Source organism: Centroberyx affinis, unplaced genomic scaffold, assembly GCF_046629955.1.
Source record: "Centroberyx affinis isolate AG114_WGS23_722 - 3 ecotype Tasmania unplaced genomic scaffold, CSIRO-AGI_Caff_v1 ptg004139l_1, whole genome shotgun sequence".
Taxonomy (NCBI): Eukaryota; Metazoa; Chordata; class Actinopteri; order Beryciformes; family Berycidae; genus Centroberyx; species Centroberyx affinis.
In genome coordinates this window covers 1-16,117 of record NW_027281908.1, presented here as the reverse complement: position 1 = coordinate 16,117, position 16,117 = coordinate 1, and the positions used below count along the sequence as shown (strand labels likewise).

Sequence of the window (16,117 nt, the reverse complement as noted above, 5' to 3'; positions counted from 1 at the left end):
ACGCAACAATAAACCACACAGCCGGAACAGCCAAGGTGAACAAGGAGAGGGAGCTAGAGAGAAAGAGGGAGGGAGAGAGAGAGAAAAAGAGAGAGAGAGAGAGAGGGAGGGAGGGGGGACCTGAATGCTCAGCGACCCAACAGTCAGATCCTTCCCTGCAGCACGTGTCAGTCTGTATGTGTGTTTGTGTATGAGACAGACACGGAGAGAGAGAGAGAGAGAGAGAGAGAGAGTGGGGAGAAGAGAGTGTGCATTGGTCTCTCTATCTGTGGTGCAGAACAGTGGTGATGCTGCTGTTGTGGGGGGGTGTTTTAAAGTCCCATGATTCAGTTCATCTGTGCTTGTGTCTGTGTGTGTGTGTGTGTAGAATCTGAGAGAGAGCTGCGGTATTCTCTCTCACTCTTGATTCCCTCCTCCCCTCCTTCCCCCGTATCTCTCTCTCTCTCTCTCTCTCTCTCTCTCTCTCTCTCTCTCTCTCTCTCTCTCTCTCTCCCTCCTCTGTTCCCCCTCCTTCTCTTCCAGCCAGGCTATGACTGGATCCTGAGAGATGATGTCAGCAGATTTCTCCTGCTGTCTCAGTGCTGCCCTCAACCTTGAAGGAGAGGACCAGTACTGCAGAGACCGAGGAAGATGGAGAAATCAAGGAAAGCAAAGGAAACGAAACAAAGGGGAGGCTGAGAAACAGAAACAAAAGGGAAACTGGGAAACAGAAACAAACAGAGAATAACAAAGGGCAGAGAGGGAGAGTGCAATTAAAAAGGACAAGGCTAATGATACCCTCTGCCTCCTGCTCTGATTGCATCCCCGAGGAATCGAGAGAGAGACATTTCCCCTGAGGACAGCTAGAGCATCTGTCTCTGCTCTCCATCTTAGCCATCTCTCAAGCACTCTTGCTTGCTCTCCTTGTTTTTTTTTTCTCTAGTTTTATAGATAGCTAGTGATGAGAATAGATGGAAATAGCAGGAGGAGAGAGAGGGGGTGGCAGCGCTGAGCCAAATGATCAGCAATGGTAGTTTCCATGGCAACTCAAAACTTCCCATGAGTGCCAGCTCAGCAGAAATCTTTGCTGTCTTACTGGTTTAATTTCAAATGGCTTCGCTGCAACCCAGATGACCTCAAACAAATTTAGCTGCCTGTAAGCTCACAGCTTCGTGAAACGGTGTTCAGAATCTCAACTGACATTATCCTCTCGGTTCGGCATCCTCTCAGCACTTCTCAGGTGTCAGTCTGAGCAGCAACAATAGTCCACATACAGATGGATATATATTTCACCACACACTGAAAGGCCTCACATCTGTTTCATGTTAGAATATATTTAAAGTATCTGTACAGTGGCATAAGGGCACAATGGAGCCTCATTGTGTTCTTAATATTAAAACAATTATGAAACTTTTCAGTGTGCGGTACAATATTTTCACACTATCTCCTCTTCTTGCTTGAACACATTGGCTGCCCCCTCACCATCCCAATGTCCACTAGAGACAGTCCTATCCCATGAGACAATAAGTACTGACTCACAGGTCAATACTGGAACTGCTAGCTGGGCTGGATGGAAGACAACAAGTCATCAGCCAATCAATCGATCAACCAGTCAGTGATTATCAGGAACAGTGAGGTAGGCACCATGCCTCTGAGCCAGTTAGTCAGACATGACAGCCAGCACACCAAATTCTGTTTCATCACTGTTCTCATTTATCCACATTTTATTTCGTCTGCACATAGCGGTTTGATCAAAATGACATTTTCGTTTCACTTTCTGTCATCGACCTTGTACTTTCATTTTGCTCCCTCTCAACTGAGCTTCTCCTTCTTTCTCCTCTGCACTGTCTCGCTTTTTTTTCCTGTGTCTTCTTCAGCAGCAGCTTCTGCCTCTTATCAGCCTGTTGTGTTGGAGCGATGCTGCTGCCCCCGGTGCCCCCTTGTGTAAGCAGTTTCAGTTCAGCAAAGTGTTTATCTGAGAATCTTACCCTGGCCGTCTGCCTGTACACCTGCTTTTGGATTTGAACACACACCACACAAACACACATAGAAATAATCTGATTAACATATACAGTAAAATATTAAAAATCTATGCACTTGTAGAAATGAAGCATACAAAGCTGCATTCTTTTTTTTTTTTTCATGCCAGTGAAGTAGTATTGTTATCCAGAGCTGAGCTGACAATAATGAATGAGTAACATCAGCATTGGAGAGGGACAGAATATGAAACCAGTTGTCATTTTATTAGCAAAGCCATGAGAAGGCTAACACACACACACACACACACACACACACACACACGTCAGAGTAATAGAATACTGTGCCATTAGCTGACGGATGTGAAATGAAGCATCTTCAGACTGAATACCACACCATAAAGAAGAACCTAATGCAACAGGCCCATAACTGTACACACCCTAAATAGTCTCACACATAATAATACATTTTATTTTGCTCATACAGTATCAACAAAACCAGTCCAAAGATTTGCACATATACACAGCCCCCCCATCCTGAATCCTATCTCTACATACGGAGTAAAATCCGAGAATGAAAAAACATTCCATAGACCAATGTGGCAATGAAACAATTTATTCCATCACAAGATGACTCCACACCCTTTCTGGTGATAATAAAGTTACTCCAATCTATTCACATAAAGCACAACATTCATTAATTATACAGAAATTCCCCCAGCTCTTCTCTCGTCACCCGGGGACATGCTGCCTTAGTCTCTGATCATATATTTTCTACTGAAGGACTCACTGTTGGTTTATTTCTGTATTTCTGTTTCACTCTCTCTCTGGCTCCAGAACTCTCGATCGTCATCTCCATGGCAACAGGGAAAGCCCCACGCGTTGTCAAGGGAGCCAGAGTGAAGATGTGAGTTTTTTCTGACAAAGTCAAAGAGCGCTTTACCGCAACACTGCTCATTTTTGAGTGTGTTCATGGGTGTATGTGTGTGTCCCCCGTGGTCCCATTGGGTTGGGACAGTTCCAATTCAGCTGAGCCTGCAATTCTTCACTGTGTGCTCAGCTCACTTGGCCATGTCCTCAGCCACAGCCTTCCCCATTTTATCCTTCAGGTATGCCAGTTTCTGCCAGTATGACTGCAGCGCCAGCCACTCATAATATGGCACCTGGGAGGGGACAAAAGGGATGGATTTAGAGACATTACTTAGTGAGTAAAAAGCTTCTTATTACCAAGGATTAGCGAGTGCCTATGAATGAGAACATAAGAGTAGACACTGTCATGATGTTGTCATATAGTTAGGCTGATTATAAAAAGGAAATGATGCTGCTTTTCAGTTTCGGGTAGACTTAGTGGCCCAGTTTACATGCAAACCGGAGAGACCAGGGATGTTGCCATTGGCTAAGGAGATTGTCCTAGATGAGAGGGAGAGCTTGGATTGGCCTAGATGAGACAGAGCTGCTGCTGGTGGCCAACAGCTATGACTATTTATACCAGAGACTGCAGGGGGACCCACCTGGCCCTGAGCTCTACTCCAGTATTAGGTCCCTCAGTTTGCAAGGCCTTAGCCTGCATGATACAGCAGCAGCGCTGCTTGTTTGCCTTCATTCACTCAAGTATCAGTCACTTTCCCCTTTGCCTGATATTGCATCATTGCTAGTCTAGTGTAGTGTTTCAACTAGTTCTTGTGTGTCTCTGTGATAAAAAAATGATCTGAAGAATAAAAAAACATGACTTCAAGATCTATCATTCACTTTATGTCTGTTCATCTGCATTTCCTTCTTCCTCCTTTTCTCCCATGTCACCCACATCTCCAGCCTCTCCATACCTCCACTGTGATGAAGCCAGCCAACTGGAGATGCCGCTTCATCATGGCAAACCGCCCCAGAAGGTCTTTACTCTTCAAGCCAAAGTTGGGAAATTCCCAAGCTATGAAGGCTAGCCTGAAAACAGATGGACAGTAGCAAATGAAAAAACACAACAGCTTTAGACAGCTACAGCAACAGAGAAACAGATGTGATCTTTAAAGCAAGAAAAGCTGAGCTGAATCTGTAACAACACAAGCCCACGTGGCTCTCCTCTCTGACTCACCGCCGTGCCCCTTCAGGCAACGCCTGGTCTCCTCCTCCACCGGGTAAATGAGGGGCTTTCAGCATCAACAGCTCAATTGGCTTGTTCTCACAGTCCACCACCAGCTCACCATCTGATTTGAAAAGGGCATGTCAGCCATTAAAAAAGCACTCAGAGCGAATGAAACAACAGAATGCTCCTTCACCTAAAATCTTTTTATAAGCAGTTACAGAGAGATCCATCAAAAGCTGCTTTCAGTGTAAAAGTGATAGTAGTATCAGGTCATGCCTCTATATTCAGGTCTGGCCATTTGACCTCTAATGTCCTATAAAAGTCCAGTAATACAAGGAATTGAGTGAGTGAATGTGCATGGCAAGCCGATGTGAGAGTTTATGTATTTGCTACCCTTACCAATCGTCCATCCATACACAGTGTCGACCCCAGTGCGAAGGGCCTCTGTCCCCCCACCCACCAAACTCTGTAGCGCCTCCCTTAGGCTGATCTGCAGGGGGGACAGGGGGGAGCTGCTGGCCCGGACAGAGGGTGTAGTCAAGGAGGACGGAGGGACAGCGGTCTCTGGATGCTCTAAGTGGAGAGTAGCAGCAATGTGGAGGAGCTTCAACCGATAGTTCTCCACTCGACCTGGACTGCCTTCTGCAGACAGACAGGGAGAGAGAGACAGGGAGAGAGAGAGAGAGAGAGAGAGAGAGAGAGAGAGAGAGAGAGAGAGAGAGAGAGAGAGAGAGAGAGAGAGAGAGAGAGAGAGAGAGAGAGAGAGAGAGAGAGAGAGAGAGAGAGAGAGAGAGAGAGAGAGAGACAGAGACGGAGACAGAGAGAGAGAGGCAGGAGAGATGGAGAGAGAGAGGATGAGGGCTACATCAGCATCCATTAGCACAAATGCATCCCAAAACCACCTCAAAAGATTGTATCACTCAAGACTATGATTCATATCTGTGAGAAAATAGAATTACTGTGCCCGTCCAACCAGAAACCTATCAGTCCTGCACTGCCATCTGCTGAGCCAGAGTGGTGACCAACATGTTTTGGGCGTCAGGTCCCAGAACCCTGATCCCAGATGCGTACACCACTTTCCATGGTTCACACTTCATCAACCTATAAGTGGAGTTATGATAATATTGCAATGCCTCGTTATAAAAGAAGAGACACAGGGCCACCGTACTGGCCAATGAAATGAAGCCGATTTAGACTATAATGTCATTGTAGGCCATATGGCTGGCTGGGAATCTGTTTCAGGATCAGAAATTAAGTTACAACATATTAAGAATTTGTATATCCTGCACATTAATTATGTCCTGTATAAGATTATAAACTCATTTGATATTTTCATCATTTTGGAAATGTGCTGTAATGGTTTTATATGCCATAGGAGGACTAACATCTTAGATCTTTGATGTCTGTTAATGCATAATGATGACACTGAATTTTCTGGCCCTTCATGATGCACTCAGATCAGATGTGTTCATACTCAAGATTGCTGCCTGCATCACATTTTGCCATTTAACACATTGTGTCAGTAATGCTCAGAGCTTGTCTAAAATTACTGGATATTGATCAACTTTACAGTAGATAGGAGTGTTCTGGCTTGTTTAGGCCTACTGCTGTTGTGTTGTTTGTTTGCTTGTTTATTCTTTTCCCATTTTTGGAAGCTCGACTCCAAGATCCCCTTGGACCGCTGATACTGGTGATGTATGCAGCAAATATGTGTGTGCTCAACTGAGACTGATATAGAGTGAGTGAGTGTGTGTGTGTGCGTGTGCACGTGTGCACATATATAAATAAACTATTCATCAAACAGAAGGAAGTAGGATGAAAGCATAGAGGCTGTGTGTGCTTACCTGAGAGTTTGGTCACATGTTGGTGTTGTGTGAGGGCGGTGAGGTGGTGGGGCTTGGCCTGCTGTAATACACACAAAGACCAGACCACATCTGTCTGTAGGAAAGGCTCCAGCCCTGAGAGACAGCCCTCCAGCTGAGTGTGAACCTGCACACAAAATGCCAAGGTCAAGCTTCAGAATAAGGGAAGACTTGCAATGAGTGCTTTTAAGTTAGGAAGGAGATGCAATCATGTGCAATCAGAGACAAGCTCTAATTTCTGAAGGGTAAGTTACCTTGCTGTAGAACTCCTCTCCTTTGCTGGGCTGGAAACCCAATCTGGCCAATGTCATGAGCAGATTACAGAGCTGAAGAGTGCTGTACTTCTGACTGTTTGTTGTGTAGTGCTGAAAAGAAAGGTACAGAGAGAGTGAGTGAGAGAGGAAGAAATAATTTGAATGATAAAATGATTTAATCTATGAGTATTTCACCTATATTCAAAAAAATATTTAATCTATATTCAAAATGAATGGAATTAGAATTAATCCTTGGGAGGTGTGGGACTGACCTCAGCAAAGGCCTCAAAGAGTGGGAGCGGAAGCCACTTGAGTAAGCCCAGTGATTTAGCACAGCGTGTGACATCAGCAGAGCTGAGCTCAGGTGCTCTGGGTAACAACTCTGAGGCCATTCGCTGAAACACCTGAGAATGGTGGAAATTCAACTTCCCTAGAGAGCAAAGAAAAACAAAATTGAAAAGATCCATTACATGTTGCTGAGCAGATTCTGTTTCTGTCTTGGAGGGCTTAAGACAACTTAGACATGGATAGTGCAAATTCAGTGTACATTCAGTGTGCATGCTTTACATATTAGTGAAGTGGACATGTTATGTATTATTACCATAAGCATAGGCCATGTCCAGTAGCAGGGGAGTGGTTAAGTCTGACGAGGGTTTCTGGAGCAGGTGGTAGGACAGAGCTCTGAGCAGCGGAACAGACCTGCGGCTCTGAGTCGCCACAGACACACACACCCTACGGATCTCTTCTGCTGAAAAGCCCTCTGCCAGCTCCAATGCCTGCGAGAGAGATGGAAGGGAAACTTTGCTAGTGATTTTGGACATACTGTACCTACAGCCAGTGTTTTGTCTGATGAAAAAAAAAACATTTGACACTTCTTTGTAGTCAGTTTGTTGTGTTGTTTTCGTGATGTACTGTGCATATGTTTTTTTTTTTAACTTGTTGGCCTTTTTTGAAGATAAAATGGTCATCAGGTTTTCAGTGATTGGGCACCTTACGGTTCAGATTTACTCTAGCCTGTCCATCCAGGAGTGAGTGTGGAACTATGCTCGCTTTTTCTACAATTAGACAAATACACAATTTCCCATTTCACACATCTTGGGGATTACTTGCAAATTCCCTACACAAAGAAAAACAGAATGAGCTTTTGAAAAGAGCAATTTTCCTCTTGAATAACTTTCTAGTGTAGTATAAAGCTAAGTTTGAGGCTAATGTGTGTTTGATTGGGGCATTAACAGTGGATTAAGTTAATGTGTAAAGTGGTATTGTGTCTTTTAACTCTACCTTGTCTTCTAGTCTGTCCATCAAGGTAGGTGACATGTGATCTCCTTTGGATATCAGTGCACTGACGGTTTTAGCATCAGAGATTTCAGTCCAGCGCAGTTCCAGCTGTTTTAATGCAGCATTTGCTATTGCCACTTCCTGGTGACCTTTCCTCCCTGCCCCCCAGTCTACCAGGTAGGCCAGCTGCCTGTAGGTGAGCCTGCGCACTCGCCACAGGATCTCTGTCTGGACAGAATTGAGTACTGCAGCAGAGGAAGGCACACTCAGAATCCAGAGAGCTCGCAGGACAGACACTAGTGTGTTATTCCACACTGTAGACACCTGGGAGAAAAACACACATAAATGAGTAGATACATCTTTGTAGTGCAAACATGAAACAAAAGGGCCTAAAATTATGTCGCTCATCTCACACAATCAGTGGCACTGTCATCCCTACCTTCCCAGTTATGGTATCCATCATATCCTGCAGCCTCGGATCCATCATCAGATCTGGGTTTGTTGTTATAAACCTGCCCTTTTCCCTCTGCACCAACTGAGCCAATTTCACCATGGCAATAGCAGCATGATTGCCATTTCCGCCTTGCTCTGCCCAGGCCTGTAGGACGTCCTCTGGAGCTACTGCCTTTTCCACCAGCTCATCCAGCTGGGTGCGTGTAGGCGTGAGGGGAGGGTTGTCTTCTCTGGCAATAGTCCTACCCTCACACATTGGCCGGCCCGCGACCCGCGGCCAGACCTGAGCCCTCTGCACCTCTGCAGGTCCAGCCACAGGGGGAGGCAGGCGGGCAGCTGTGGCCTGCGAAGACGCCCTGGAGAGGAGACGGGCATATCTGCCCAATAAGCGGCTGGCCATTGGGTCACAAGATGGGGAGCAGGTAGGAGGGGGTAAGACCTGAGAAAAAGCTTCTCACGATTCAGCAGCCAGAGTCACCATCCCAAATAAAACCTGAAGGGAAGGATAGAGAAGAACATTTACTGATTAAACTGAGAAGATGACAGGTTCAAGAAACATACCTCAATGATCAGCTGAACCCTTCATTAAATCAGTTAGATGTCCAATTGGCAATAATTCCATTTTGTCAAACATGTAAGTTACCATCACCATACCTACAAAAGATTTAAACCATTTTATCATCATCGTCAGCTGTCTGATCAATTGCTGATCTTTCGATATAATGTATTAGCAGTTGCTCTCGGATAGTCGGGTAGTGCTAGCTAACGTTATCAACCAAGAGGGAGAATCTATTGGTTGTGTAACCCGTAATGCAGGCACTTACACAACTAGAAACAGTCTCGGTCCCCGTTTCTAGTTGTGTACAGTAAGTGCCTGCATTGACGGTGATGGTAACTATAGGTTGTTCCACTGAAGCGACACCTCACGCACTTTAAAGTTAATGTTGACGGAGCTGTGCCGCCATGAGTCAAGTGTTTCTGCCAAGATCATATAAATCCTGACCTTGTCGAGGAAGGGAAGAGCCGCTCCTGACCGGCAAAGCTTCATTCTGCCCACCTCTGATATGGCAGACTTTATATACAAAGGCAGCATGCAGGCACAATTGGTATCGCCATCGCCTATCACCTTAATTTATGGCTTACCTTGATAAGTTAGATAGCTTGGTGAAGGCTATACGCCGACATTCACATGGAGCTGGCTGTCAGCAACAGTCGCAAGAAAATGACGTCACGTCGACGGTATTACGCGAGCTGCGGACCAAGTTGCAGTTGGCCAGAAATGTCTGACAGGTTCGCATAGAATTGAAGTATAAAGTTAACCAGTAAAATATTATTGTCCGTTAACCTTCGCTTAGTTTATGTGAGGTATATGAGGCAGAACTAGTGTCGCTCTCATGTCATGGCTCATACTGAGTGTCTCTGTTGAGAGGCAGCTGTAGCTAGCTGTTTGCTGTTTCAAATTTGAAGCTAATCTTTAGTGCCACTATCACAGCTGGCGTTAACTTTTATGCTTTGTTTGATATGTTGTGGTCAGACAGGCCAGTGTCTGCTCCTGCTACAGCTCGGACTGGTGCACAGTGTTGGGGAAGCTACTTTGAAAGTGTAACGTTAGTTTTACAAGCTAGTTACTTCATATTGGCGGGATTGGAGAAAATTAAAATTCAGATTTTCACGACATGTGAGGTTATCAGCCTGGAAAAGCCCTGAATATTTAACTTTCCATCTCAACAGCATCCATTCCTACAGGCCTTTTTCCATTTGAGAGAGCAACTTTGCTAAAGTAAGACATAGATATAGTGTCATCTAGTGGACAATTTGTGATACTGTAACAGTGGGTCTAAAACACTGCATGAGGAATATTGCCTTAATGTCACTGAATCTAATTTGAATCATGAACCATTATTAGTGTTTTCAGAACGTATCTCTTGTCTTGTGTCACTTCTCTACCTCTCCTAAGTGTTCAATCAGATCAGGAGAATATTTCCTCATTAAATTTCCCGAAGATCAAGAAGAAATAAAATCCTGCCCAAATTCCCATTTATTTGGTGCACTCATCATGTTGATAAAACCTCAGACAATTTTTGTTTGCCATGACATCGATACATGCTTTGAGTACAATATTTTAAAAGTTGAAACTCTGATTTTCTCTTTGTATCCGTCCAGGCAAATAACCACCAGACTGGCAAAGCCCTGGATATTTGCCTTCCCATCACTGACACAGAGTAAAATCGGAGCAGCAATGTGGAGATTAGCATGGCCACCAGTGACAGACAGGTGAACATTTGGGCTTCTTCTCTGAAGTATATGGCTACAGGTTTGACCAGTTGACAAAATGATCACAAATTATATGAGAGAAAAGAGGATTGCTGATCTCCCATGATGCTGATGATCCCTCTCAATTTGTTAAGTTTTTGCTGCTCTGTTAGGTTTTTGCTGGTTCTACCAGCATTACCTCAGCTAAGAAAGCAACTATCTGCTTCACTTGTGTAGCTACTGAAGAGGGAGAGAGAATGTGAGGGTGTGTGTGTGTCCGTCTCTCTATCTCTGTACCTGTCTCTAGCTGTTTTGTTGCTCCACCCTCCTCTCTCTCTCTCTCTCTCTCTCTCTCTCTGTCTCTTTCTCCCCCTTCCTGCCGTTCTCTCTCCTCCCAGTAATGTGTAGTTAGAGCTGATAAAATGGGGTTGATAACATTACTTTGATTACAGAGCCACTGTCACTCTGCAGTACGCAGTACAGTAGTGACTCTATTAAACACAACTTTATCTCACCTGGCTTTTATTTACCCAGCATGCAACAGGACCTGGGCAGGAGCAGGAAGGGGCAGGGTGACCTTAGCTCCATTTTCACTTAATTGGGATAATGCTCTTTTAATTGGAGTTACATTCAGCAGTTACAGAGTGCTGTGCTTTACTGTCTAGCATTAAAATGGAGGTTGTGTGTGTGTGTTGGGTGGGATATTTTTTATCCATCAGCATCATTACTTTTTACTTACATTATGATCGAGTCACAGTGTCCTCACCTATCAGCCACAGTGTACCTACCTTTTCAACCAATAGTAGTGTATGGTCCTTATTTCAAAGGCTCTTGATATCAACGTTAAGAGGGTTGCTGACGCATGTTTGATGTAATGGAGCCTCAGCAGCCTATCACAGCACAGGGTAGTACTGACCCACAGAGCCTTTCACTGAACAATTGAGTGCTGTCCTTGATCATGAACTAAACAAATGGTAGACTTTTGTTTCATTAAGAAACTGAACAAATGCACTGACTTTCAGTAGTTTCAGTATTGGTACCAATTAATTGCATGAGTGGAGAAGGTAGATTAAACAACTATTTTGGGGTTACTTAATTAGTGATTAAGGTTACTAAATTAGTTATAGGTAGTTAATAATAAGATAATTGAATTATCAGCAGATAAAAGACAAGAAGCATCATTATTTTGCCACTCTCTCCGCTTGGACCTTTCCCTGTTCTTCTCCACCAGCTTTTCTTCCTCCTCCTCCTCCTCCCTACTCCTCATCCACTGCCTCTTTTCAGATAGGGCAGTGTTTTTCAGTCCTGGTCCTTGGGACCCAGACCCTGTTGGTTTTCATTCCAGCCATCAGAAACTATTTTATACCTGGGATGGAAGGTGAATGCAATTAATTGCAATGAACTACCTGCCTGGTAGGTGTAAAACCAGCAGTGCTTTGGGTCCTGAAGACCAGGATTGAAGACCTCTGAGCTAGGCAGAGCTGAAGGCTGTGTTGGTTTCCTCTAACACTGATTCTCAATCCTGGTCGTCGAGTACCACAGCCCTGCTGGTTTTCTATCCTACCAGGTAGTTAATTGCATCCCAGGTGTAAATCAATCCCTCATTAGATGGCTTGAGTCCAAACTCGAAATTCCAAGGTACACCAAATTATTCACTGCTTTGTGCATCCATTTATGAATTGTTTGGAAGTACTGTATCACATGAAGCCCACTGTGATCATATAAGGACATTCTGGACAGGGCCCAATTTCTCTTGTTTTTAGCTTTGGGAGCATGTTGCCTTTGTTCAGAAATCAAGACTGGACTCTCCAAGATCATAGGAGTAATGTGAATTCTGTAAAGGGAAGAGTGGTGTTGAGGAAACACCAGTTTGGCAACATAACCAGACAGCAGAGCAAATACGGTGCAAACAACCCCGAAGGAGGGGAGTTTATTAATCAAACATGGAGCTGGTAGGGGGAAGAAATGGTAGGTAGTGGAGGGCCTTGGTGTGCCAGGGTCCAGTGAGATGAGGGTGGATTCAGCTGGGGGCAGAGGGAGTGTGCAGTTTTCAGGCTAGAGAGACAGCCAGTCAGTCAGTCAACTACTTTGTCTATAGGAAGAGAAAACTAGCATGAGGACAAGCTGAAGCAACACTGACCTGTCTCTGTGTTAAGGCTGTCTCTTATGCCCTTTAGCAAGGCAGTCAACCCCAACTCAATTAGCGAAACTGCTCAGTAGCCAACAGTAGAAGACTGTGGTTGTACTGGGCAGCACCAAGGTGTGAATTCATGTAACTCAATGTCAGTCAGTCAACTGGAAGTGACATTGGTCTGTTTTAACCTTTACTGTTCCTCTGCTCTTTACTCCAATCAGTATATCAGCAACAGAAACGTGCTGAGGGAGATAAGAGATACCAAAGAAACACTGGCCTACGCATAGGTTCTGATAGGAGTGTGTTTCTGTGCGTGTATGTGTGTGTGTATGTGGTATGGGTGACCTGGCTAGGGGTGACATTGTTGCTACTTGAGGTACCATTTTAGGGTGGGCACCGTATTAAAACGTGTGTTTAAACGTGAATGTGTGTGTGTGTGTGTCTATGGGTGTTTGTGGGCATGTGCATATAAAAAGGGGAGGTTCAGGGTATATAAGCCTTTTCCAGAAAATTTGTCCTGTTTCTGGTCATTGTGTCTGTATGAGAGAGACACAGTGTGTGTGTGTGTTTGGGACTGGACCTAAGTGACAGCCAAGATTTCGGGGGCGAAGAAGGATCGAGTGGTCTGGACCTCCATTGATTTAGGAGAGGCGTCCCCCATCACACCAGCAACCATGAGCAAAAAGGTAGGAGATCCTGCTGATTAACCGATAGCCATAAACTTATTTATTACTGGTTGTGAAAGTAGACAAATTCTTTGTTAAAGTGAAAAAAAAGTGGTAGGCCTATTTGTCAGGCAGTGTCTGTGAAGGTGATTTTGGGTGCAGGGGGTTAATATTTTTTCAGAAGAAAACAATCTTGGATAGAAGATATAAAGTGAGTCCTTATTGCAAGTCTGTATGCAGTCAACAAACATCATTAAAATATTAAAAGGTTCAACAACATTCATTCCCCTAGTGAGAGAGAAAAGGAAGATACAATAGTAGAGCTGGATGTTCTCAGATTTTAGCCTCCCTGCACTCACTGTCTACCTGTGAGTTTAAGAATAATTTAAGGATGTTATGGATTTCTTTTAAAGCTCAACTGGGTATGGCCCTGGAAATATCACTGAACTTTTATATGAGCACAGCCTGATAACTTCAGGCAGGACCCTTTAGGTTGCTCTTTTTTTCTTCCAAATAACAGTTTTTCTTAAAATCTAGTCAAAGCATGATATACCTATTTAGGGCATTAGAGTCTACAAAGACATTTATACATATGTTTTCTTTGTTTTCACATCACAAGACTGTTATTTTTAACCTGTTTTTTATTTATTTTATTTTTTTTACTTTTTCATGTAGCGCACTCTGTATTTTTGTTGCAGCTTTATAAGCTTAGTTATTCTTAGAAAAGAATAACTCCATCAATCAGTGAAGGTCAGTCAGTCAATGTCACATTCATGCAAGCAGTCAATCAATTAATTGAACAATATCTGATCAGCTGATATTAATAAATGATAGGTGTCATCGATGTCTAGTCTATTGTGTTTATGTTTATAGTGTTTATATTTCAGTTATTTATTACTTTGATTAATTTTCACTTTGGTTTCAATTCCTTGTATTTTCTATACATGTATGTACACTTGCACAAAATAAGGCTATTAATATCCCTTGACCTTTTAGTTAAAGGATAATAGTCAGAAGTTATTCCAGAATGCATTTGTTTTCTTATTGTTTGGCTGACATCTACACAATGTACTCCAATCTGTCAAAGTGCTCTGGGTTTTTGTTAGTAAAGGCCTAAGGCTGAAAATGGCTTTAGGCCACATACGTCAGAGCTCTCAGATGGGGTCATTTCAGGTGCCTGAGCTTGTTTGAAGTGGTCACATAATCTCAAAATATAATGCTTAGTTGCTAAAATCACAACTATGATTACAGTATCAATACCTTCTAGTATGTGTGAAGTACAGACAAATAAATGTCTGTATAAATGTCTGACTGTCTGTCTGTCTCTCTGCTTGCCTGCTTGCCCGTGTGTGTGTGTCTTTTTGCCTGTTTCTGCCTGTCTGTGCCTTTAGGACGCCTACGACATGTTTGAGATGGATGGAGAGATGGATGTTCAGGTGAAGAAGAGTAAGAAGATGAAGAAGAAGGAGAAACTGGAGGGCATGAAGAAAGAGATGGACATAGTAAGTAGATAGAGATACTGAGAAAGAAAATGTCATTCCTTTTAGGTTATAGTTCATGGTCTATCTTTCTAACATTCAGCCATCTTCATGAATGTACATCATATGTATATTTTTGTGCTTGCAAGAACAGACTTTCTTTCAGACTTAGTTACTTAGTTTTTTGCAAACCCATGACTAAGATATGGCATTCGAACAGAAAGAAATCAACCAATTGTTGCATCATTTAATGTGATTAGCTGTACACACGTGAAAGTGTCAATGTTTTTTGTAGCACGTTCAAGCAGTTCAAATTTTCATCAGTGTTTCACCTTTTTGAGACTGGGTTTGGTAAACAAGCATGGTCTTGACCTAGTATTGGTCTCAGACCAAATTTTTCTTCAATAATTACTTTTGTATGCTATATGTAACCCATTTTTTTAATTTCACCGGCCAAAAAAATGGGAATGGAAATGTATGCATTGAAATTAGATATTGGCATGGAAATAAGCTGTTTTTCATTGACATCACATGCGAGTAACTGCATATCAGACACTTATTGAGAGAGGACAACCTGAGCTGTACAGCTGGCTGATGCTTTAATATATGAATGTCTTTCATGCTTCTGTATACAGCACACTTGGCCGCATGCCAGACAGTCTTGACACAATGGCAGCCCATGAGGAAATGGCCATGCCAGTGTGTCTGCTGGGTTGTTTGATCAAGCAACTATGAAGGAGATCACCTTGATCCACACTTATGTGCCCTTTAAATCTATTCTGAGTCAATGGTGTCCTCTGTCTCCTCCTGCAGGACGACCATGAGATTACAATTGAAGAGCTGGAAATGAGGTACAACAGCAGTGTCACCAAGGTAAGTGTTTGTTTGTTTGTTTGTTTCTTTCTTTCTTTCTTTCTTTCTTTCTTTCTTTCTGTCTTTTTATTTTTTCCCTCCTCCCTTAATTCCTTTATACGTTTTGCTCTCCTACTTTCACTTGGTCGAAAGTTTTATTTCATTTAATTTCCCTCTCTTTCTCTCCTCCCTCCCTTCATCCTTCTCTCTCTCCCCATCTGTCTATCGCATGTCCATCAGGGCCAAGACAGTGTTGGTCTCAACTTCAATTAGTTCTATCAAGCTATAATCACTTTTATTCAGCTGTTTTCTTCCTCTGTCCATCCACAGGGTATGACTACCACCTTTGCCCATCAGGTCTTGGAGAGAGACGGTCCTAATGAACTGAAACCTCCTAAAGGAACTCCAGAGTATATCAAGTTTGCCAGGCAGCTGGCCGGAGGACTGCAGTGTCTGATGTGGGTTGCTGCCGTCATCTGCTTCATCGCCTTCGGAATCGAACTTGCGAGAGGAAACTTCACCTGCTTTGATGATGTGAGTTATATTTCCATCACTCAGGGCTGCATTCGATTTGAAGATAGTTTTCTTTTTATCTTTATCTTTCTTAGATAGTCTTATCTTTATTAGATAGTGGAGATAAGAGAACATTTGTAGCTTTTGTGGATTGCTTTAAGCAGGAATTAATAGAGACAGCACAAGAAGATGGAGTGGAAAGGAGAGAAGATAGAAGAAATGAAAAAGGAGAGCAATGAGAAACATCTATTTTTATGGTAACGTCTCCTCTCTCTCCTCCAGCTGTACCTGGCCATCACCCTAATTGCTGTCGTTGTGGTAACTGGTTGCTTTGGTTACTATC

At 43.3% G+C, this 16,117-nt stretch overlaps 2 protein-coding genes across 3 annotated transcripts; one reads left to right on the top strand and one right to left on the bottom strand.

Annotated features, from left to right (window-relative positions):
• Positions 1–2,218: 2,218 nt before the first annotated feature.
• On the bottom strand, positions 2,219–9,089 carry tbrg4 (transforming growth factor beta regulator 4). Of its 2 annotated transcripts, none has more exons than XM_071542629.1 (11): positions 9,023–9,089; positions 7,866–8,372; positions 7,430–7,750; positions 6,750–6,924; positions 6,421–6,578; positions 6,149–6,259; positions 5,877–6,021; positions 4,432–4,674; positions 4,042–4,153; positions 3,779–3,893; positions 2,219–3,118 (listed from the first exon to the last, which is right to left on the bottom strand). In XM_071542629.1, the coding sequence occupies exons 2-11, from the start codon at positions 8,277–8,279 to the stop codon at positions 3,017–3,019; spliced, it is 1,896 nt and encodes a 631-aa protein (XP_071398730.1). In that variant the 5' UTR covers positions 8,280–8,372; positions 9,023–9,089; the 3' UTR covers positions 2,219–3,016. The 2 variants fall into 2 exon arrangements, with proteins under 2 accessions (XP_071398730.1, XP_071398731.1); XM_071542630.1 differs by lacking the exon at positions 9,023–9,089 and adding an exon at positions 8,883–9,016.
• A 53-nt stretch (positions 9,090–9,142) lies between these two features.
• On the top strand, positions 9,143–15,795 carry LOC139663863 (potassium-transporting ATPase alpha chain 1-like; the record flags this gene model as incomplete). The annotated part of the gene is made up of 6 exons (XM_071542628.1): positions 9,143–9,169; positions 10,043–10,153; positions 12,852–12,952; positions 14,323–14,433; positions 15,223–15,282; positions 15,592–15,795. Coding segments are annotated over exons 3-6 (387 nt in total), but the record flags the coding sequence as incomplete, so codon positions are not given.
• Between the last annotated feature and the right edge of the window lie 322 nt (positions 15,796–16,117).

Excerpts from the sequence above, each read along its gene's own strand:
- tbrg4 (XM_071542629.1), bottom strand. The coding sequence starts at position 8,279 with ATGGCCAGCCGCTTATTGGGCAGATATGCCCGTCTCCTCTCCAGGGCG. Across the intron at positions 6,925-7,429 it reads TGGACAGACTAGAAGACAAG|GCATTGGAGCTGGCAGAGGG; the intron begins GTAGAGTTAAAA and ends TCTCTCTCGCAG. Across the intron at positions 6,579-6,749 it reads GGACATGGCCTATGCTTATG|GGAAGTTGAATTTCCACCAT; the intron begins GTAATAATACAT and ends TTTGCTCTCTAG.